A 22,825-nucleotide genomic window follows, 5' to 3' on the forward strand; every position below is an offset into this window, starting at 1 on the left:
AATGATTTAATTGCATAAAGTCTCCTTGAAGAGTCACAGGAATGAGTGACAATGTTTGCAGACTTTTCCATTCCCATTCACACACCTCTTAACTGGAGTTGATTTTTTTTTCACTTGTCTATGACAAAATCTTACTTTGGACATAATTTGAGTTGCAAACGTGAACAGCAGAGTAAATATGAAGAAATGTCATCTTCATACATTGTCTTAAGAGCATGTCGTCAATAGCCAGTGTCTTATTATGCAGGGTTGTGTAGTTTATCCTTGAACTTAAAAGTACGTGAGATTACTCTCTAAATGTCTATGGTATGTCCCATGCTGCCGTGAACTTTGGTATCTAACCAGTAGTGACCTGAACGATGTGTTAGAAATGAAGTGCTTGAGACAGATACTCGAGAACTGACTACCCATTGCCTCTCAGACCGATGGAACCTATAATTCATGGTAGAGCGTCGTCTTTATGCAGAAGATTACTTAGTAATGAAGACAGTACTGTTCGTGCTTTATTTTGTCAGCCACTTAAAATTCTAAATCTGCGCCATTTAAAAATATATAAACTTCATTATAAACAAGAATAATTTAGCATTAAACATCCTGTATGTATGCCCTACTTGTCTCGATAAAAAAGTTTGAAAGTAATCAAATATCACTAAAAAGATTGACTGGTAAGATTGGTGCCGTCAGAGACTTAGTTACCTGCAGGGAAGTTAACTAACATGAGGTGTCTTCATATTTATTAGATAAACGTTACCTCAACTCTCTTCAGATTACTACATAATGATGTATCATGTTCATGCACGTTGAACATTATGCGAATATTAGTGAAATGTAATTTTTCAGTTTATGCAATGACTACAAAATTGTGACTTCAATAAATGACAAACAATAAACAATTGTATTTACCAAGATTACATATATGTACTATATAAGGGATTGCATAATTTAAAGTTACTAGGTTAGTTGATAATTTAAAGATATTTGGTTGGTTGCTTAATGGTGATTAAAGCTAATCGACTACAATAGTCATTAAGGCAGTACCTAAGTTTTTCACCACCAGACAAGAATAATATAATACCTAAAATAAGAATCAAAATAAACTCTTAGTATATATACACTGAGAGACATGCACCGCTAGGGAAATATCCTCTGCATATTTGGAAAACTCCCATCGTCATGCAAACAATTAATGCATTAATATATTTTTTTTAAATTACTAATATTTTCATAACATTATTTTTTTCTTTCTCTTCTTTTTCTTGTTTTCCTCCTCTTCTTCTTCTTCTTATTATTATTATTAATATTATTATTATTATTATTATTATTATTATTATTATTATTATTATTATATTATTTAATTAATGTTACTAATATTAAAATATTTAAGGACAAAAAATATTTTCTTTATCTTTTTATAATTTTTTAGTACTAGTTGTAATAACAAGAATATTATTGTTGTTATTATAATTGTTATTATTACTAAGAGTGGAAGCTGCACTTTTTGTATTACTGGTCAGTATTCACATTAGCTGCTCAGTAATTTTAATATAAAAGCAAAGTATCTATTATAAGTAATATTAATATTAATTACAATATTATTACAATTTTTTGTGAGAAAATTCAGCAGTTAAAATATAATTATATTGCGGAGCCACACAAGCAACTGTCAAGGTTATGACGTCATGAATTTGGAGTGAAATTTCTTGTATATAAGTTACTGGATTAATGCAGAAGTCTCAGTCTCATCCCACTTAGTCACTAAACATGTTCCTCAAGGTACAGTAATAGTTTTGTCACATTTACCCATTTGTAAAGAATTAATATTTCAGTCTACAGAGTATTATGAAGGTTCACATCTCTTACAATGACAAGGAATAAAATAACAAAGTGCTGATGATTTGCTCATCCTCTCAAGATTTTGTTGGCAAGTCTCTATTTATTTGTACTCATCTGTCTGTTAAACTCAATGTTTTTTTTTTTCGTTAAAATAAATGTAAATAGCTCTATATAAATGAAAAAGATTTTGATAGTTAAAATTACAAACTTCGACAGGTTGCATTAGTGGCACTTTTTGTAGCAGGGACGATGTCCCACCCTCAGTCTCATCCCACCTATACGTCACCTACCCCAACATACGACGTTCCTGGTCCTCAGGTAAATATCGTCCAAATTGGACAAGATTTTCTATATATTTTTGAAGCTATATTTAAAAAAAAGCTTAAGATGAGCATGATAATAAGATGTCATGATTCTGGCTATTTCCAAGAATCTAATATTCAGCACAGAAAACATAACACTTCTTTCTTCTTTTTTCAGGCTCCTGCTCGGTACGATTTCAATTGGACCGTCAAAGATGACCAGTCTGGTAACGACTACGGTCAACAAGAGTCTCGTGACGGCGACAACACCCATGGCTCTTATCACGTGCTTCTTCCCGATGGTCGTGTTGAAACTGTAGTCTACACTGTTAACGGTGACTCTGGCTACGTGGCTGAAGTGACTTACCAGGGCCAGGCCCAGCACCCAACACACCAGACCTACACTCCAGTTCCTGTCTATGGTTAAATGAACAGTGACATTGATATTATATTACATATTACAACTTATTCATGAAAGTTATGTAAATAAATATGCATCAATGAAATATATTTTACTTTTCCTGATATTTAAAAATATATGAAGTGTGCCAAAAAATTCATTTTACAATTGACGGAAGATATCAACTTTGTCAATAAGCTATATACTTCTTTATTATACTACAGTAAAAATATTGTAATCACAGCAGTCATGAAAGTGACACTTCTTGGCATTTATTTTTTTGGAGACTAATTGTTTAAAGAGATCAAAAGGTACTTCATTAATCTGAAAACAATCAGTAGTACCATAAAGTAACTGAAATACGTTAATCTTCAAGATAGAAAAGTATTATCAATGTGTAAACAACGAGTCATGGATACCTCTCAATTTATAATTTTTTTAACACTTTCAGTTTCTGTCCAAAATATTTCAGTAAAGAAAAAATTTCTCTTATTTTTCCATTGCTAATTAATGTTAAACGTATTCATTAATCAGGGAAAAGATAATAAGAAACCAGTCCAGATACGTATAATACAAAATATGAAAACTAAACTTCTTTTTAAATGTTATATTTACTGAGACCAAAATAATGTAATTTAAAAACGTAATCTTTAGCATTAGCATTAATTAACCTATGAACTTAATATGAAATCCAAAATATTTTCTTCAAATTTTCCATCAATTAAATAAATGTTTTAAATGCCTTTGAAAATAACTATTGGAAAACAATAGTGTGTATCGCTAAATCTTGATGGTTCACTTTCTGTATCATACTTTTAGGTATTATTACATAGTGAATTGTAGAGAATATTATATAAAAAAACGATCCATATATAATATCAGTTGCCGGGATTTGTTCTGAAATCGCATGCATACTAGATCTGAATAGTAGCCAGGACAGGACAGGAGCAGGAGAGGTGTGTACTTGTCAGTACGGGAAGTCGCCATGCTTAGGCGTTGGTGTAAGTAGGTGAGTTTTTTTTTATTGTTTTTTTTTTTTTTGTAAATTTATACCGAAGGTTATTTTATTGGTTTAAGTGCTCTCATGTAAGGCCCTAGTGTGCAGTGTTTCGGGAGAGTACTCGTACAGCCTGCAGAAAGGGGGGGCTGTCATGGAGCCTCCCTATTTATAAATGATAGTGTTTTACTCACTAGCAGCAGTGTGCTAGTGAGCTAATGTAAATAAGTAAAGGTGAGGGATTTTGATATGTAGTAGAGTAGGTTGTATGTTGTAAAGATAGAAAGTTGAAAGTGAACATAGAAAAGAGTAAGGTGATGAGGGTATCAAATGATCTAGATAATGAAAAATTGGATATCAAATTGGGGAGAAGGAGTATCGAAGAACTGAATGTTTTCAGATATTTGGAAGTTGATGTGTCAGCGGATGGATTTATGAAGGATGAGGTTAATCATAGAATTGATGAAGGAAAAAAGGCAAGTGGTGCATTGAGGTATATGTGGAGACAAAAAACGTTATGGAGACAAAGAAGGGAATGTATGAAAGTATAGTAGTACCTACACTCTTATATGGGTGTGAAGCTTGGGTTGTAAATGCTGCAGCGAGGAGGCGGTTGGGGCAGTGGAGATGTCCTGTCTAAGGGCTATGTGTGGTGTAAATATTATGCAGAAAATTCGGAGTGTGGAAATTAGGAGAAGGTGTGGAGTTAATAAAAGTATTAGTCAGAGAGCTGAAGAGGGTTTGTTGAGGTGGTTTGGTCATTTAGAGAGAATGGATCAAAGTAGAATGACATGGAGAGCGTATAAATCTGTAGGGGAAGGAAGGCGGGGTAGGGGTCGTCCTCGATAAGGTTGGAAGGAAGGGGTAAGGGAAGTTTTGTGGGCCAGGGGCTTGGACTTCCAGTAGGCGTGCGTGAGTGTGTTCGATAGGAGTGAATGGAGACGAATGGTATTTGGGACCTGACGAGCTGTTGGAGTGTGAGCAGGGTAATATTTAGTGAAGGGATTCAGGGAAACTGGTTATTTTTTATATAGCCGGACTTGAGTCCTGGAAATGGGAAGTACAATGCCTGCACTCTGAAGGAGGGGTTTGGGATATTGGAAGTTTGGAGGGATATGTTGTGTATCTTTATACTTATATGCATCTAAACTGTTGTATTTCTGGGCACCTTTGCAAAAACATTCATTATGTGTGGGTGAGGAGAAAGTGTTGAATGATGAAAGTATTTTCTTTTTGGAGATTTTCTTTCTTTTTGGGTCACCCTGCCTCGGTGGCAGACGCCCGACTTGTTATATATATATATATATATATATATATATATATATATATATATATATATATATATATATATATATATATATATATATATTATACATTTTTTTTTACCACCAAGGCAGGGTGGCCCGAGAAAGAAAAACTTTCATCGTTCACTCCATCACTGTCTTGCCAGAAGGGTGCTTTACACTACAGTTATAATACTGCAACATTACCACCACTCCTTCAGGACTCAAGTCCGGCCTGCCGGTTTCCCTGAATCCCTTCATAAATGTTACTTTGCTCACCCTCCAACATCACGTCAAGTATTAAAAACCTTTTGTCTCCATTCACTCTTATCAAATACGCTTATGCACGCTTGCTCAAAGTCCAAACCCCTCGCACACTAAACCTCCTTTACCCCCTCCCTCCAACCCTTCCTAGGCCGACCCCTACCCCGCCTTCCCTCCACTACAGATTTATACACTCTCGAAGTCATTATGTTTTGTTCCATACATGGCCGAACCACCTCAACAACCCCTCCTCAGCCCTCTGGATAAGTTTTCGTAATACCACACCTCCTAATTTCCAAACTACGAATTTTCTGCATTATATTCACACCACACATTTCCCTCAGACATGACACCTCTACTGCTTACAGCATTCTTCTCGTTGCAACATTCACCACCCATGCTTCACACCCATACAAGAGTGTTGATAAAACTATACTCTCATACATTCCCCTCTTTGCTTCCAGGAGCAAAGTTCTTTCCTTTCACAGACTCCTAAGTGCACCACTCATCCTTTTCCCCTCATCAATTCAATGATTCATCTCATATATATATATATATATATATATATATATATATATATATATATATATATATATATATATATATATATATATATATATATATATGTTTGTATAGGTGAGTTTTTGTGTCCTTGTAATAAATTTAGTATTGTCTCTACATTTAATATGAAGGTGCAAACTGGTCCTAGAGTGGTTTCTTTTTCTGTTTTAAAAGTATAAATGCCTTTAGACTAATCAGGTCGTATACCCATAGGATCCAGGACTTTTATTTACGTTAGGCAGTAAAAAAAATGGAAAAAATATACTACAGGTTTTTTTGAACACAGATTGGGAACAATAAATCTAAAAGGGTTATTTTGCACTTGGGAAATAGGAGACAAAATTTGATTAGAATAATACAAAAGTTTCAATTATGAGGTTGAAATATATGTATTGAGTGAAGGAAGATAAAGTAAGTCTGGATCCCAATCAGAGTACATAAAGAGAACTCCGTTTCTGAATGAATGACAAAAAGCGCGTCTTCTGGGTTGAGTGAGAGCTTAGTTCTTCATTATTATATCGTGATAGTTTATTGTAAAGCTGAGACATATTTTTAGTAACTCTCTTCTCATATTTTTTGTAACTTGTTCAAGACACTAAAAATATTCCAATATTTCCTCTCAGAATATGTATAAAATCCATGGACCAATTACTCACACTACTAAAGTATGAAATATATTATTTGCTTATACAGTTATACTTAAAAATCACGAATGTGGATCATATTCCTTTGGGTATTTATATGAAAACTCAAATAGAAAAAAACTGAGAGAAGATATTAAAGCATGAACATATTGTAACAGTGAAAATACTAGCAATGCCAGGAACCATTTGGAACTATAATGCAGAAACAAGCGACCGTTCCTTACTTTTCACCCTTTGCCACCTGGAATCTACCTGGAGGCTCTGGTGGTCAACACCCCTATGGCCCGGTCACCTACCAGACCACTAGGTGGATCAGGGCCTGATTAAGAAGGTTGTTACTGCTGGCCACACACAGTCCGATATACGAACCATAACCTGGTTGATCGGGCACTAACTATAGGTATCTGTCCAGTTCTGTTATTATTCACCTTTATTTGTGATGGAGGTTGTTGAACAGTTTTGGGCGCCGTATACTGTGTAAGTTTTTTTACTTGCATGGGAAGTGATTCGTGTATGCAGATTTGGTGTATCTCTTAGGATTTAAAATGACCTTATTCACAACAGAATGTTTTGTTTTTCAGGATAAGAGGAATTATCACTTTCATGTTTCAGTCAGAATATATAGACTTAACATCGTGTATATAAATTTAATATAAATAGTTAAACAACCTTTTCTATATTCCATATACTTGTGGAAAAAAATAAAAAATAAAGTTCATGTGATATTTCCGATTTACTCTGAAGATTAATATCATCAAAGATATTATTAAAAGCACAGATGATACTGATATGTGAACCTGATATAAGAATAATTAGATTAGGTTAGGAAAGGTTCGTCAGAAAACAGGACAAGTGTTTCCTGACACGGATCTTAGTCAGATGATGACCCGCCTTTAGATTTTTTGGTCATCTGACTGAGGCCTTCCGCTGGTTTACCGATCCACCCCTTTAAAAATTATGGTCACATTTATAACCATTTCTGGTTATACGAATAAATATATCCCTAAACTTATGATAATGCATAATATTAAAGTTACTTTTTCAAAGCTCTGTATTCGATATTAATAAAATTAATAAGAAAAATTACAATATTATTTTAATTATTACTTTTGTTATTTATTATTTTGTTATTCTAAGAAAATGCAGCAGAGTTAAAATATAATTGTATTGGGGACGACACAAGTAACTGTCAAGGTTGTGACGTCATGAACTTGGAGTGAGGCTCCTGGTATATAAGTCACTGGATTCATGCCGAAGCATCAGTCTCATCCCACTTAGTCACTAAACATGTTTCTCAAGGTATAGTGATAGTGTTATATTTACTGTACCCATGTGTAACGTATTAATATTTCAGTCTACAGAGTATTATTAAGCTTACATCTCTTACAGTGACAAAGAATAAAATAACATGAGGTGCTGGAGATTTTTCTGGCAATAACACTTGCAATTTTGCTGTCTAATTTTTAAACTCGTCGTCTTTTTCATTAATATAAATTTCTCTAAAAGTTCTTAATATAATGAAAAGGATTTTCTTATATAAAATTACGAACTTTGGCAGGTTGTTTTAGTGGCACTTTTTGTAGCAGGGACGATGTCCCACCCTCAGTCTCATCCCACCTATACGTCACCTACCCCAACATACGGCGTTCCTGGTCCTCAGGTAAATATCGTCCAAATTGGACAAGATTTTCTATATATTTTTGAAGCTATATTTAAAAAAAAAAAAGCTTAAGATGAGCATGATAATAAGATGTCATGATCCTGGCTATTTCCAAGAAAACAATATTCAGCACAGAAAACATAACACTTCTTTCTTCTTTTTTCAGGCTCCTGCTCGGTACGATTTCAATTGGACCGTCAAAGATGACCAGTCTGGTAACGACTACGGTCAACAAGAGTCTCGTGACGGCGACAACACCCATGGCTCTTATCACGTGCTTCTTCCCGATGGTCGTGTTGAAACTGTAGTCTACACTGTTAACGGTGACTCTGGCTACGTGGCTGAAGTGACTTACCAGGGCCAGGCCCAGCACCCAACACACCAGACCTACACTCCAGTTCCTGTCTATGGTTAAATGAACAGTGACATTGATATTATATTACATATTACAACTTATTCATGAAAGTTATGTAAATAAATATGCATCAATGAAATATATTTTACTTTTCCTGATATTTAAAAATATATGAAGTGTGCCAAAAAATTCATTTTACAATTGACGGAAGATATCAACTTTGTCAATAAGTTATATACTTCTTTATTATACTACAGTAAAAATATTGTAATCACAGCAGTCATGAAAGTGACACTTCTTGGCATTTATTTATTTGAAGAATAATTGTTTAGAGATCAAAAGGTACTTCATTAATCTGAAAACAATCAGTAGTACCATAAAGTAAGAAAAGTATCTAAATTATCAATGTGTAAACAACGAGTCATGGATACCTCTCAATTTATAATTTTTTAACACTTTCAGTTTCTGTCCAAAATATTTCAGTAAAGAAAAGATTTCTCTTATTTTTCCATTGCTAATTAATGTTAAACGTATTCATTAATCAGGGAAAAGATAATAAGAAACCAGTCCAGATACGTATAATACAAAATATGAAAACTAAACTTCTTTTTAAATGTTATATTTACTGAGACCAAAATAATGTAATTTAAAAACGTAATCTTTAGCATTAGCATTAATTAACCTATGAACTTAATATGAAATCCAAAATATTTTCTTCAAATTTTCCATCAATTAAATAAATGTTTTAAATGGCTTTGAAAATAACTATTGGAAAACAATAGTGTGTATCGCTAAATCTTGATGGTTCACTTTCTGTATCATACTTTTAGGTATTATTACATAGTGTATTGTAGAGAATATTTTAAAAAAAACGATCCATATATAATATCAGTTGCCGGGATTTGTTCTGAAATCGCATGCATACTAGATCTGAATAGTAGCCAGGACAGGACAGGAGCAGGAGAGGTGTGTGCTTGTCAGTACGAGAAGTCGCCATGCTTAGGCGTTGGTGTAAGTAGGTGAGTTTTTTTTTATTGTTTTTTTTTTTTTTTGTAAATTTATACCGAAGGTTATTTTATTGGTTTAAGTGCTCTCATGTAAGGCCCTAGTGTGCAGTGTTTCGGGAGAGTACTCGTACAGCCTGCAGAAAGGGGGGGCTGTCATGGAGCCTCCCTATTTATAAATGATAGTGTTTTACTCACTAGCAGCAGTGTGCTAGTGAGCTAATGTAAATAAGTAAAGGTGAGGGATTTTGATATGTAGTAGAGTAGGTTGTATGTTGTAAAGATAGAAAGTTGAAAGTGAACATAGAAAAGAGTAAGGTGATGAGGGTATCAAATGATCTAGATAATGAAAAATTGGATATCAAATTGGGGAGAAGGAGTATGGAAGAAGTGAATGTTTTCAGATATTTGGGAGTTGATGTGTCAGCGGATGGATTTATGGAGGATGAGGTTAATCATAGAATTGATGAAGGAAAAAAGGCAAATGGTGCATTGACCTATATGTGGAGACAAAAAACGTTATGGAGACAAAGAAGGGAATGTATGAAAAAATAGTAGTACCTACATTCTTATATGGGTGTGAAGCTTGGGTTGTAAATGCTGCAGCGAGGAGGCGGTTGGGGGCAGTGGAGATGTCCTGTCTAAGGGCAATGTGTGGTGTAAATATTATGCAGAGAATTCGGAGTGTGGAAATTAGGAGAAGGTGTGAAGTTAATAAAAGTATTAGTCAGAGAGCTGAAGAGGGTTTGTTGAGGTGGTTTGGTCATTTAGAGAGAATGGATCAAAGTAGAATGACATGGAGAGCGTATAAATCTGTAGGGGAAGGAAGGCGGGGTAGGGGTCGTCCTCGAAAAGGTTGGAAGGAAGGGGTAAGGGAGGTTTTGTGGGCCAGGGGCTTGGACTTCCAGTAGGCGTGCGTGAGCGTGTTCGATAGGAGTGAATGGAGAGGAATGGTATTTGGGACCTGACGAGCTGTTGGAGTGTGAGCAGGGTAATAATTAGTGAAGGGATTCAGGGAAACTGGTTATTTTTCATATAGCCGGACTTGAGTCCTGGAAATTGGAAGTACAATGCCTGCTCTCTAAAGGAGGGGTTTGGGATATTGGAAGTTTGGAGGGATATGTTGTGTATCTTTATACTTATATGCATCTAAACTGTTGTATTTCTGGGCACCTTTGCAAAAACATTCCTTATGTGTGGGTGAGGAGAAAGTGTTGAATGATGAAAGTATTTTCTTATTGGAGATTTTCCTTCTTTTTGGGTTCAGGGAAGAGAGAGGTGAAGGTTTATAAACTAAAAGAGGAGGCAGTTAGGGTAAGATATAAACAGCTATTGGAGGATAGATGGGCTAATGAGAGCATAGGCAATGGGGTCGAAGAGGTATGGGGTAGGTTTAAAAATGTAGTGTTAGAGTGTTCAGCAGAAGTTTGTGGTTACAGGAAAGTGGGTGCAGGAGGGAAGAGGAGCGATTGGTGGAATGATGATGTAAAGAGAGTAGTAAGGGAGAAAAAGTTAGCATATGAGAAGTTTTTACAAAGTAGAAGTGATGCAAGGAGGGAAGAGTATATGGAGAAAAAGAGAGAAGTTAAGAGAGTGGTGAAGCAATGTAAAAAGAGAGCAAATGAGAGAGTGGGTGAGATGTTATCAACAAATTTTGTTGAAAATAAGAAAAAGTTTTGGAGTGAGATTAACAAGTTAAGAAAGCCTAGAGAACAAATGGATTTGTCAGTTAAAAATAGGAGAGGAGAGTTATTAAATGGAGAGTTAGAGGTATTGGGAAGATGGAAGGAATATTTTGAGGAATTGTTAAATGTTGATGAAGATAGGGAAGCTGTGATTTCGTGTATAGGGCAAGGAGGAATAACATCTTGTAGGAGTGAGGAAGAGCCAGTTGTGAGTGTGGGGGAAGTTCGTGAGGCAGTAGGTAAAATGAAAGGGGGTAAGGCAGCCGGGATTGATGGGATAAAGATAGAAATGTTAAAAGCAGGTGGGGATATAGTTTTGGAGTGGTTGGTGCAATTATTTAATAAATGTATGGAAGAGGGTAAGGTACCTAGGGATTGGCAGAGAGCATGCATAGTTCCTTTGTATAAAGGCAAAGGGGATAAAAGAGAGTGCAAAAATTATAGGGGGATAAGTCTGTTGAGTGTACCTGGTAAAGTGTATGGTAGAGTTATAATTGAAAGAATTAAGAGTAAGACGGAGAATAGGATAGCAGATGAACAAGGAGGCTTTAGGAAAGGTAGGGGGTGTGTGGACCAGGTGTTTACAGTGAAACATATAAGTGAACAGTATTTAGATAAGGCTAAAGAGGTCTTTGTGGCATTTATGGATTTGGAAAAGGCGTATGACAGGGTGGATAGGGGGGCAATGTGGCAGATGTTGCAAGTGTATGGTGTAGGAGGTAGGTTACTGAAAGCAGTGAAGAGTTTTTACGAGGATAGTGAGGCTCAAGTTAGAGTATGTAGGAAAGAGGGAAATTTTTTCCCAGTAAAAGTAGGCCTTAGACAAGGATGTGTGATGTCACCGTGGTTGTTTAATATATTTATAGATGGGGTTGTAAGAGAAGTAAATGCGAGGGTCTTGGCAAGAGGCGTGGAGTTAAAAGATAAAGAATCACACACAAAGTGGGAGTTGTCACAGCTGCTCTTTGCTGATGACACTGTGCTCTTGGGAGATTCTGAAGAGAAGTTGCAGAGATTGGTGGATGAATTTGGTAGGGTGTGCAAAAGAAGAAAATTAAAGGTGAATACAGGAAAGAGTAAGGTTATGAGGATAACAAAAAGATTAGGTGATGAAAGATTGAATATCAGATTGGAGGGAGAGAGTATGGAGGAGGTGAACGTATTCAGATATTTGGGAGTGGACGTGTCAGCGGATGGGTCTATGAAAGATGAGGTGAATCATAGAATTGATGAGGGAAAAAGAGTGAGTGGTGCACTTAGGAGTCTGTGGAGACAAAGAACTTTGTCCTTGGAGGCAAAGAGGGGAATGTATGAGAGTATAGTTTTACCAACTCTCTTATATGGGTGTGAAGCGTGGGTGATGAATGTTGCAGCGAGGAGAAGGCTGGAGGCAGTGGAGATGTCATGTCTGAGGGCAATGTGTGGTGTGAATATAATGCAGAGAATTCGTAGTTTGGAAGTTAGGAGGAGGTGCGGGATTACCAAAACTGTTGTCCAGAGGGCTGAGGAAGGGTTGTTGAGGTGGTTCGGACATGTAGAGAGAATGGAGCGAAACAGAATGACTTCAAGAGTGTATCAGTCTGTAGTGGAAGGAAGGCGGGGTAGGGGTCGGCCTAGGAAGGGTTGGAGGGAGGGGGTAAAGGAGGTTTTGTGTGCGAGGGGCTTGGACTTCCAGCAGGCATGCGTGAGCGTGTTTGATAGGAGTGAATGGAGACAAATGGTTTTTAATACTTGACGTGCTGTTGGAGTGTGAGCAAAGTAACATTTATGAAGGGATTCAGGGAAACCGGCAGGCCGGACTTGAGTCCTGGAGATGGGAAGTACAGTGCCTGCACTCTGAAGGAGGGGTGTTAATGTTGCAGTTTGGAAACTGTAGTGTAAAGCACCCTTCTGGCAAGACAGTGATGGAGTGAATGATGGTGAAAGTTTTTCTTTTTCGGGCCACCCTGCCTTGGTGGGAATCGGCCGGTGTGATAATAAAAAAATAAAAATATATATATATATATATATATATATATATATATATATATATATATATATATATATATATATTATACATTTTTTTTATTAATACATCGGCCGATTACCACCAAGGCAGGGTGGCCCGAGAAAGGAAAACTTTCATCGTTCACTCCATCACTGTCTTGCCAGAAGGGTGCTTTACACTACAGTTATAATACTGCAACATTACCACCACTCCTTCAGGACTCAAGTCCGGCCTGCCGGTTTCCCTGAATCCCTTCACAAATGTTACTTTGCTCACACTCCAACATCACGTCAAGTATTAAAAACCTTTTGTCTCCATTCGCTCTTATCAAATACGCTTATGCACGCTTGCTCAAAGTCCAAGCCCCTCGCACACTAAACCTCCTTTACCCCCTAACTCCAACCCTTCTTAGGCCGACCCCTACCCCTCCTTCCCTCCACTACAGATTTATACACTCTCGAAGTCATTTTGTTTTGTTCCATACATGGCCGAACCACATCAACAACCCATCCTCAGCCCTCTGGATAAGTTTTGGTAATCCCTGACCTCCTAATTTCCAAACTACGAATTTTCTCCATTATATTCACACCACACATTTCCCTCAGACATGACACCTCTACTGCTTACAGCATTCTTCTCGTTGCAACATTCACCACCCATGCTACACACCCATTCAGGAGTGTTGGTACAACTATACTCTCATACATTCCCCTCTTTGCTTCCACGGGCAAAGTTCTTTCCTTTCACAGACTCCTAAGTGCACCACTCATCCTTTTCCCCTCATCAATTCAATGATTCTTCTCATATATATATATATATATATATATATATATATATATATAAATATATATATATAAATGTAAATATAAATATAAATATAAATATATATATATATGTAGATATATATATATAAATATATATATATATATTTTTATTTTATTATCACACTGGCCGATTCCCACCAAGGCAGGGTGGCCCGAAAAAGAAAAACTTTCACCATCATTCACTCCATCACTGTCTTGCCAGAAGGGTGCTTTACACTACAGTTTTTAAACTGCAACATTAACACCCCTCCTTCAGAGTGCAGGCACTGTACTTCCCATCTCCAGGACTCAAGTCCGGCCTGCCGGTTTCCCTGAATCCCTTCATAAATGTTACTTTGCTCACACTCCAACAGCACGTCAAGTATTAAAAACCATTTGTCTCCATTCACTCCTATCAAACACGCTCACGCATGCCTGCTGGAAGTCCAAGCCCCTCGCACACAAAACCTCCTTTACCCCCTCCCTCCAACCCTTCCTAGGCCGACCCCTACCCCGCCTTCCTTCCACTACAGACTGATACACTCTTGAAGTTATTCTGTTTCGCTCCATTCTCTCTACATGTCCGAACCACCTCAACAACCCTTCCTCAGCCCTCTGGACAACAGTTTTGGTAATCCCGCACCTCCTCCTAACTTCCAAACTATGAATTCTCTGCATTATATTCACACCACACATTGCCCTCAGACATGACATCTCCACTGCCTCCAGCCTTCTCCTCGCTGCAACATTCATCACCCATGCTTCACACCCATATAAGAGCGTTGGTAAAACTATACTCTCATACATTCCCCTCTTTGCCTCCAAGGACAAAGTTCTCTGTCTCCACAGACTCCTAAGTGCACCACTCACTCTTTTTCCCTCATCAATTCTATGATTCACCTCATCTTTCATAGACCCATCCGCTGACACGTCCACTCCCAAATATCTGAATACGTTCACCTCCTCCATACTCTCTCCCTCCAATCTGATATTCAATCTTTCATCACCTAATCTTTTTGTTATCCTCATAACCTTACTCTTTCCTGTATTCACCTTTAATTTTCTTCTTTTGCACACCCTACCAAATTCATCCACCAATCTCTGCAGCTTCTCTTCAGAATCTCCCAAGAGCACAGTGTCATCAGCAAAGAGCAGCTGTGACAACTCCCACCCTGTGTGTGATTCTTTATCTTTTAACTCCACGCCTCTTGCCAAGACCCTCGCATTTACTTCTCTTACAACCCCATCTATAAATATATTAAACAACCACGGTGACATCACACATCCTTGTCTAAGGCCTACTTTTACTGGGAAAAAATTTCCCTCTTTTCTACATACTCTAACTTGAGCCTCACTATCCTCGTAAAAACTCTTCACTGCTTTCAGTAACCTACCTCCTACACCATACACTTGCAACATCTGCCACATTGCCCCCCTATCCACCCTGTCATACACCTTTTCCAAATCCATAAATGCCACAAAGACCTCTTTAGCCTTATCTAAATACTGTTCACTTATATGTTTCACTGTAAACACCTGTAAACATATATATATATATATATATATATATATATATATATATGTTTGTATAGGTGAGTTTTTTGTCCTTGTAATAAATTTAGTATTGTCTCTACATTTAATATGAAGGTGCAAACTGGTCTTAGAGTGGTTTCTTTTTCTGTTTTAAAAGTATAAATGCCTTTAGACTAATCAGGTCGTATACCCATAGGATCCAGGACTTTTATTTACGTTAGGCAGTAAAAAAAATGGAAAAAAATATACTACAGGTTTTTTTGAACACAGATTGGGAACACTAAATCTAAAAGAGTTATTTTGCACTTGGGAAATAGGAGACAAAATTTGATTAGAATAATACAAAAGTTTCAATTATGAGGTTAAAATATATGTATTGAGTTAAGGAAGATAAAGTAAGTCTGGATCCCAATCAGAGTATATAAAGAGAACTCCGTTTCTGAATGAATGACTAAAAAGCGCGTCTTCTGGGTTGGGTGAGAGCTTAGTTCTTCATTATTATATCGTGATAGTTTATTGTAAAGCTGAGACATATTTTTAGTAACTCTCTTCTCATATTTTTTGTAACTTGTTCAAGACACTAAAAATATTCCAATATTTCCTCTCAGAATATGTATAAAATCCATGGACCAATTACTCATACTACTAAAGTATGAAATATATTATTTGCTTATACAGTTATACTTAAAAATCACGAATGTGGATCATATTCCTTTGGGTATATATGAAAACTCAAATAGAAAAAAACTGAGAGAAGATATTAAAGCATGAACATATTGTAACAGTGAAAATACTAGCAATGCCAGGAACCATTTGGAACTATACTGCAGAAACAAGCGACCGTTCCTTACTTCTCACCATTTGCCACCTGGAAACTACCTGGAGGTTCTGGTTGTCAACACCCCTATGGCCCGCTCACCTACCAGTCCACTAGGTGGATCAGGGCCTGATTAAGAAGGTTGTTACTGCTGGCCACACACAGTCCGATATACGAACCATAACCTGGTTGATCGGGCACTAACTATAGGTATCTGTCCAGTTCTGTTATTATTCACCTTTATTTGTGATGGAGGTTGTTGAACAGTTTTGGGCGCCGTATACTGTGTAAGTTTTTTTACTTGCATGGGAAGTGATTCGTGTATGCAGATTTGGTGTATCTCTTAGGATTTAAAATGACCATATTCACAACAGAATGTTTTGTTTTTCAGGATAAGAGGAGTTATCACTTTCATGTTTCAGTCAGAATATATAGACTTAACATTGTGTATATAAATTTAATATAAATAGTTAAACAACCTTTTCTATATTCCATATACTTGTGGAAAAAAATAAAAAATAAAGCTCATGTGATATTTCCGATTTACTCTGAAGATTAATGTCATCAAAGATATTACTAAAAGCACAGATGATACTGATATGTGAACCTGATATAAGAATAATTAGATTAGGTTAGGTAAGGTTTGTCAGAAAACAGGACAAGTGTTTCCTGACGCGGATCTTAGTCAGATGATGACCCGCCTTTAGAGTTTTTGGTCATCTGACCGAGGCCTTCCGCTGGTTTACCGATCCACCCCTTTAAAAATTATGGTCATATTTATAGCCATTTCTGGTTATAAGAATAAATATATCCCTAAACTTATGATAATGCATAATATTAAAGTTACTTTTTCAAAGCTCTGTATTCGATATTAATAAAATTAATAAGAAAAATTACAATATTATTTTAATTATTACTTTTGTTATTTATTATTTTGTTATTCTAAGAAAATGCAGCAGAGTTAAAATATAATTGTATTGGGTACGAGACAAGTAACTGTCAAGGTTGTGACGTCATGAACTAGGAGTGAGGCTCCTGGTATATAAGTCACTGGATTCATGCCGAAGCATCAGTCTCATCCCACTTAGTCACTAAACATGTTTCTCAAGGTATAGTGATAGTGTTATATTTACTGTACCCATGTGTAACGTATTAATATTTCAGTCTACAGAGTATTATTAAGCTCACATCTCTTACAGTGACAAAGAATAAAATAACATGAGGTGCTGGAGATTTTTCTGGCAATAACATTTGGAATTTTGCTGTCTAATTTTTAAACTCGTCGTCTTTTTCAATATAAATTTCTCTAAAAGTTCCTAATATAATGAAAAGGATTTTCTTACATATAATTACGAACTTTGGCAGGTTGTTTTAGTGGCACTTTTTGTAGCAGGGACGATGTCCCACCCTCAGTCTCATCCCACCTATACGTCACCTACCCCAACATACGGCGTTCCTGGTCCTCAGGTAAATATCGTCCAAATTGGACAAGATTTTCTATATATTTTTGAAGCTATATTTTAAAAAAAGCTTAAGATGAGCATGATAATAAGATGTCATGATCCTGGCTATTTCCAAGAAAACAATATTCAGCACAGAAAACATAACACTTCTTTCTTCTTTTTTCAGGCTCCTGCTCGGTACGATTTCAATTGGACCGTCAAAGATGACCAGTCTGGTAACGACTACGGTCAACAAGAGTCTCGTGACGGCGACAACACCCATGGCTCTTATCACGTGCTTCTTCCCGATGGTCGTGTTGAAACTGTAGTCTACACTGTTAACGGTGACTCTGGCTACGTGGCTGAAGTGACTTACCAGGGCCAGGCCCAGCACCCAACACACCAGACCTACACTCCAGTTCCTGTCTATGGTTAAATGAACAGTGACATTGATATTATATTACATATTACAACTTATTCATGAAAGTTATGTAAATAAATATGCATCAATGAAATATATTTTACTTTTCCTGATATTTAAAAATATATGAAGTGTGCCAAAAATTCATTTTACAATTGACGGAAGATATCAACTTTGTCAATAAGCTATATACTTCTTTATTATACTACAGTAAAAATATTGTAATCACAGCAGTCATGAAAGTGACACTTCTTGACATTTATTTGTTTGGAGAATAATTGTTTAAAGAGATCAAAAGGTACTTCATTAATCTGAAAACAATCAGTAGTACCATAAAGTAAGAAAAGTATCTAAATAATCAATGTGTAAACAACGAGTCATGGATACCTCTCAATTTATAATTTTTTAACACTTTCAGTTTCTTTCCAATATTTCAGTAAAGAAAATATTTCTCTTATTTTTCCGTTGCTAATTAATGTTAAACGTATTCATTAATCAGGTAAAAGATAATAAGAAACCAGTCCAGATACGTATAATACAAAATATGAAAACTAAACTTCTTTTTAAATGTTATATTTACTGAGACCAAAATAATGTAATTTAAAAACTTAATCTTTAGCATTAGCATTAATTAACCTATGAACTTAATATGAAATCCAAAATATTTTCTTCAAATTTTCCATCAATTAAATAAATGTTTTAAATGCCTTTGAAAATAACTATTGGAAAACAATAGTGTGTATCGCTAAATCTTGATGGTTCACTTTCTGTATCATACTTTTAGGTATTATTACATAGTGTATTGTAGAGAATATTTTATAAAAAACGATCCATATATAATATCAGTTGCCGGGATTTGTTCTGAAATCGCATGCATACTAGACCTGAATAGTAGCCAGGACAGGACAGGAGCAGGAGAGGTGTGTGTTTGTCAGTACGAGAAGTCGCCATGCTTAGGCGTTGGTGTAAGTAGGTGAGTTTTTTTTTTTATTCTTTTTTTTTTGTAAATTTATACCGAAGGTTATTTTATTGGTTTAAGTGCTCTCATGCAAGGCCCTAGTGTGCAGTGTTTCGGGAGAGTACTCGTACAGCCTGCAGAAAGGGGGGGCTGTCATGGAGCCTCCCTATTTATAAATGATAGTGTTTTACTCACTAGCAGCAGTGTGCTAGTGAGCTAATGTAAATAAGTAAAGGTGAGGGATTTTGATATGTAGTAGAGTAGGTTGTATGTTGTAAAGGTAGAAAGTTGAAAGTGAACATAGAAAAGAGTAAGGTGATGAGGGTATCAAATGATCTGGATAAAGAAAAATTGGATATCAAATTGGGGAGAAGGAGTATGGAAGAAGTGAATGTTTTCAGATATTTGGGAGTTGATGTCAGCGGATGGATTTATGAAGGATGAGGTTAATCATAGAATTGATGAAGGAAAAAAGGCAAGAGGTGCATTGAGGTATATATGGAGACAAAAAACGTTATGGAGACAAAGAAGGGAATGTATAAAGTATAGTAGTACCTACATTCTTATATGGGTGTGAAGCTTGGGTTGTAAATGCTGCAGCGAGGAGACGGTTGGAGGCAGTGGAGATGTCCTGTCTAAGGGCAATGTGTGGTGTAAATATTATGCAGAAAATTCGGAGTGTGGAAATTAGGAGAAGGTGTGGAGTTAATAAAAGTATTAGTCAGAGAGCTGAAGAGGGTTTGTTGAGGTGGTTTGGTCATTTAGAGAGAATGGATCAAAGTAGAATGACATGGAGAGCGTATAAATCTGTAGGGAAAGGAAGGCGGGGTAGGGGTCGTCCTCGAAAAGGTTGGAAGGAAGGGGTAAGGGAGGTTTTGTGGGCCAAGGGCTTGGACTTCCAGTAGGCGTGCGTGAGCGTGTTCGATAGGAGTGAATGGAGACGAATGGTATTTGGGACCTGACGAGCTGTTGGAGTGTGAGCAGGGTAATATTTAGTGAAGAGATTCAGGGAAACTGGTTATTTTTATATAGCCGGACTTGAGTCCTGGAAATGGGAAGTACAATGCCTGCTCTCTAAAGGAGGGGTTTGGGATATTGGAAGTTTGGAGGGATATGTTGTGTATTTTTATACTTTTATGCTTCTAAACTGTTGTATTTCTGGGCACCTTTGTGAAAACAGTGATTATATGTGAGTGAGGTGAAAGTGTTGAATGATGAAAGTATTTTCTTTTTGGAGATTTTCTTTCTTTTTGGGTCACCCTGCCTCGGTGGGAGAGCATGCCGACTTGTTAAATATATATATATGGGATACAAGGAGAATAGAAGCATCAGGGAAGAGAGAGGTGAAGGTTTATAAACTAAAAGAGGAGGCAGTTAGGGTAAGATATAAACAGCTATTGGAGGATAGATGGGCTAATGAGAGCATAGGCAATGGGGTCGAAGAGGTATGGGAAAGGTTTAAAAATGTAGTGTTGGAGTGTTCAGCAGAAGTTTGTGGTTACAGGAAGGTGAGTGCGGGAGGGAAGAGGAGCGATTGGTGGAATGATTATGTAAAGAGAGTAGTAAGGGAGAAAAAGTTAGCATATGACAAGTTTTTACAAAATAGAAGTGATGCAAGGAGGGAAGAGTATATGGAGAAAAAGAGAGAGATTAAGAGAGTGATGAAGCAATGTAAAAAGAGAGCAAATGAGAGAGTGGGTAGGATGTTATCAACAAATTTTGTTGAAAAAAAGAAAAAATTTTTGGAGTGAGATTAACAAGTTAAGGAAGCCTAGAGAAAAAACTGGATTTGTCAGTTAAAAATAGGAGAGGAGAGTTATTAAATGGAGAGTTAGAGGTATTGGGAAGATGGAGGGAATACTTCGAGGAATTGTTGAACGTTCATGAAGATAGGGAAGCTGTGATTTCGTGTATAGGGCAAGGAGGAATAACATCTTGTAGGAGTGAGGAAGAGCCAGTTGTGAGTGTGGGGGAAGTTCGTGAGGCAGTAGGTAAAATGAAAGGGGGTAAGGCAGCCGGGATTGATGGGATAAAGATAGAAATGTTAAAAGCAGGTGGGGATATAGTTTTGGAGTGGTTGGTGCAATTATTTAATAAATGTATGGAAGAGGGTAAGGTACCTAGGGATTGGCAGAGAGCATGCATAGTTCCTTTGTATAAAGGCAAAGGGGATAAAAGAGAGTGCAAATATTATAGGGGAATAAGTCTGTTGAGTATACCTGGTAAAGTGTATGGTAGAGTTATTAATGAAAGAATTAAGAGTAAGACGGAGAATAGGATAGCAGATGAACAAGGAGGCTTTAGGAAAGGTAGGGGGTGTGTCGACCAGGTGTTTACAGTGAAACACATAAGTGAACAGTATTTATTTAGATAAGGCTAAAGAGGTCTTTGTGGCATTTATGGATTTGGAAAAGGCGTATGACAGGGTGGATAGGGGGGCAATGTGGCAGATGTTGCAGGTGTATGGTGTAGGAGGTAGGTTACTGAAAGCAGTGAAGAGTTTTTACGAGGATAGTGAGGCTCAAGTTAGAGTATGTAGGAAAGAGGGAAATTATTTCCCAGTAAAAGTAGGCCTTAGACAAGGATGTGTGATGTCACCGTGGTTGTTTAATATATTTATAGATGGGGTTGTAAGAGAAGTAAATGCGAGGGTCTTGGCAAGAGGCGTGGAGTTAAAAGATAAAGAATCACACATAAAGTGGGAGTTGTCACAGTTGCTCTTTGCTGATGACACTGTGCTCTTGGGAGATTCTGAGGAGAAGTTGCAGAGATTGGTGGATGAATTTGGTAGGGTATGCAAAAGAAGAAAATTAAAAGTGAATACAGGAAAGAGTAAGGTTATTAGGATAATAAAAAGATTAGGTGATGAAAGATTAGATATCAGATTGGAGGGAGAGAGTATGGAGGAGGTGAATGTATACAGATATTTGGGAGTGGATGTGTCAGCGGATAGGTCTATGGAAGATGAGGTGAATCATAGAATTGATGAGGGGAAAAGGGTGAGTGGTGCACTTAGGAGTCTGTGGAGACAAAGAACTTTGTCCTTGGAGGCAAAGAGGGGAATGTATGAGAGTATAGTTTTACCAACTCTCTTATATGGGTGTGAAGAAGCATGGGTGATGAATGGTGCAGCGAGGAGAAGGCAGGAGGCAGTGGAGATGTCATGTCTGAGGGCAATGTGTGGTGTGAATATAATGTAGAGAATTCGTAGTTTGGAAGTTAGGAGGAGGTGCGGGATTACCAAAACTGTTGTCCAGAGGGCTGAGGAAAGGTTGTTGAGGTGGTTCGGACATGTAGAGAGAATGGAGCGAAGCAGAATAACTTCAAAAGTGTATCAGTCTGTAGTGAAAGGAAGGCGGGGTAGGGGTCGTCCTAGGAAAGGTTGGATGGAGGGGGTAAAGGAGATTTCGTGTGCGAAGGGCTTGGACTTCCAGCAGGCATGCGTGAGCGTGTTTGTTAGGAGTGAATGGAGACAAATGGTTTTTAAATACTTGACATGCTGTTGGAGTGTGAGCAAAGTAACATTTATGAAGGGGTTCAGGGAAACCGGCAGGCCGGAGTTGAGTCCTGGAGATGGGAAGTACAGTGCTTGCACTCTGAAGGAGGGGTGTTAATGTTGCAGTTTAAAAACTGTAGTGTAAAGCACCCTTCTGGCAAGACAGTGATGGAGTGAATGATGGTGAAAGTTTTTCTTTTTCGGGCCACCCTGCCTTGGTGGGAATCGGCCAGTGTGATAATAATAATAATAAATAATATATATATATATATATATATATATATATATATATATATATATATATATATATATATATATATTTGTATAGGTGTCTCCACATTTAATATGAAGGTGCAAACTGGTCCTAGAGTGGTTTCTTT

The 22,825-nt window shown here is 37.0% G+C and overlaps 2 protein-coding genes across 2 annotated transcripts; both read left to right on the forward strand.

Annotated features, from left to right (window-relative positions):
• Nucleotides 1-7,846: 7,846 nt before the first annotated feature.
• On the forward strand, nucleotides 7,847-8,438 carry LOC128701458 (cuticle protein 19-like). The gene is made up of 2 exons (XM_053795160.2): nucleotides 7,847-7,944; nucleotides 8,111-8,438. The coding sequence occupies exons 1-2, from the start codon at nucleotides 7,876-7,878 to the stop codon at nucleotides 8,357-8,359; spliced, it is 318 nt and encodes a 105-aa protein (XP_053651135.2). The 5' UTR covers nucleotides 7,847-7,875; the 3' UTR covers nucleotides 8,360-8,438.
• Nucleotides 8,439-17,497: 9,059 nt separating this feature from the next.
• Nucleotides 17,498-18,085, forward strand: LOC138852084 (cuticle protein 19-like). The gene is made up of 2 exons (XM_070081725.1): nucleotides 17,498-17,595; nucleotides 17,758-18,085. Exons 1-2 carry the CDS (start codon nucleotides 17,527-17,529, stop codon nucleotides 18,004-18,006), a joined length of 318 nt encoding a protein of 105 aa, XP_069937826.1. The 5' UTR covers nucleotides 17,498-17,526; the 3' UTR covers nucleotides 18,007-18,085.
• Nucleotides 18,086-22,825: the final 4,740 nt, after the last annotated feature.

This window comes from Cherax quadricarinatus, unplaced genomic scaffold (assembly GCF_038502225.1).
Source record: "Cherax quadricarinatus isolate ZL_2023a unplaced genomic scaffold, ASM3850222v1 Contig3820, whole genome shotgun sequence".
Taxonomy (NCBI): Eukaryota; Metazoa; Arthropoda; class Malacostraca; order Decapoda; family Parastacidae; genus Cherax; species Cherax quadricarinatus.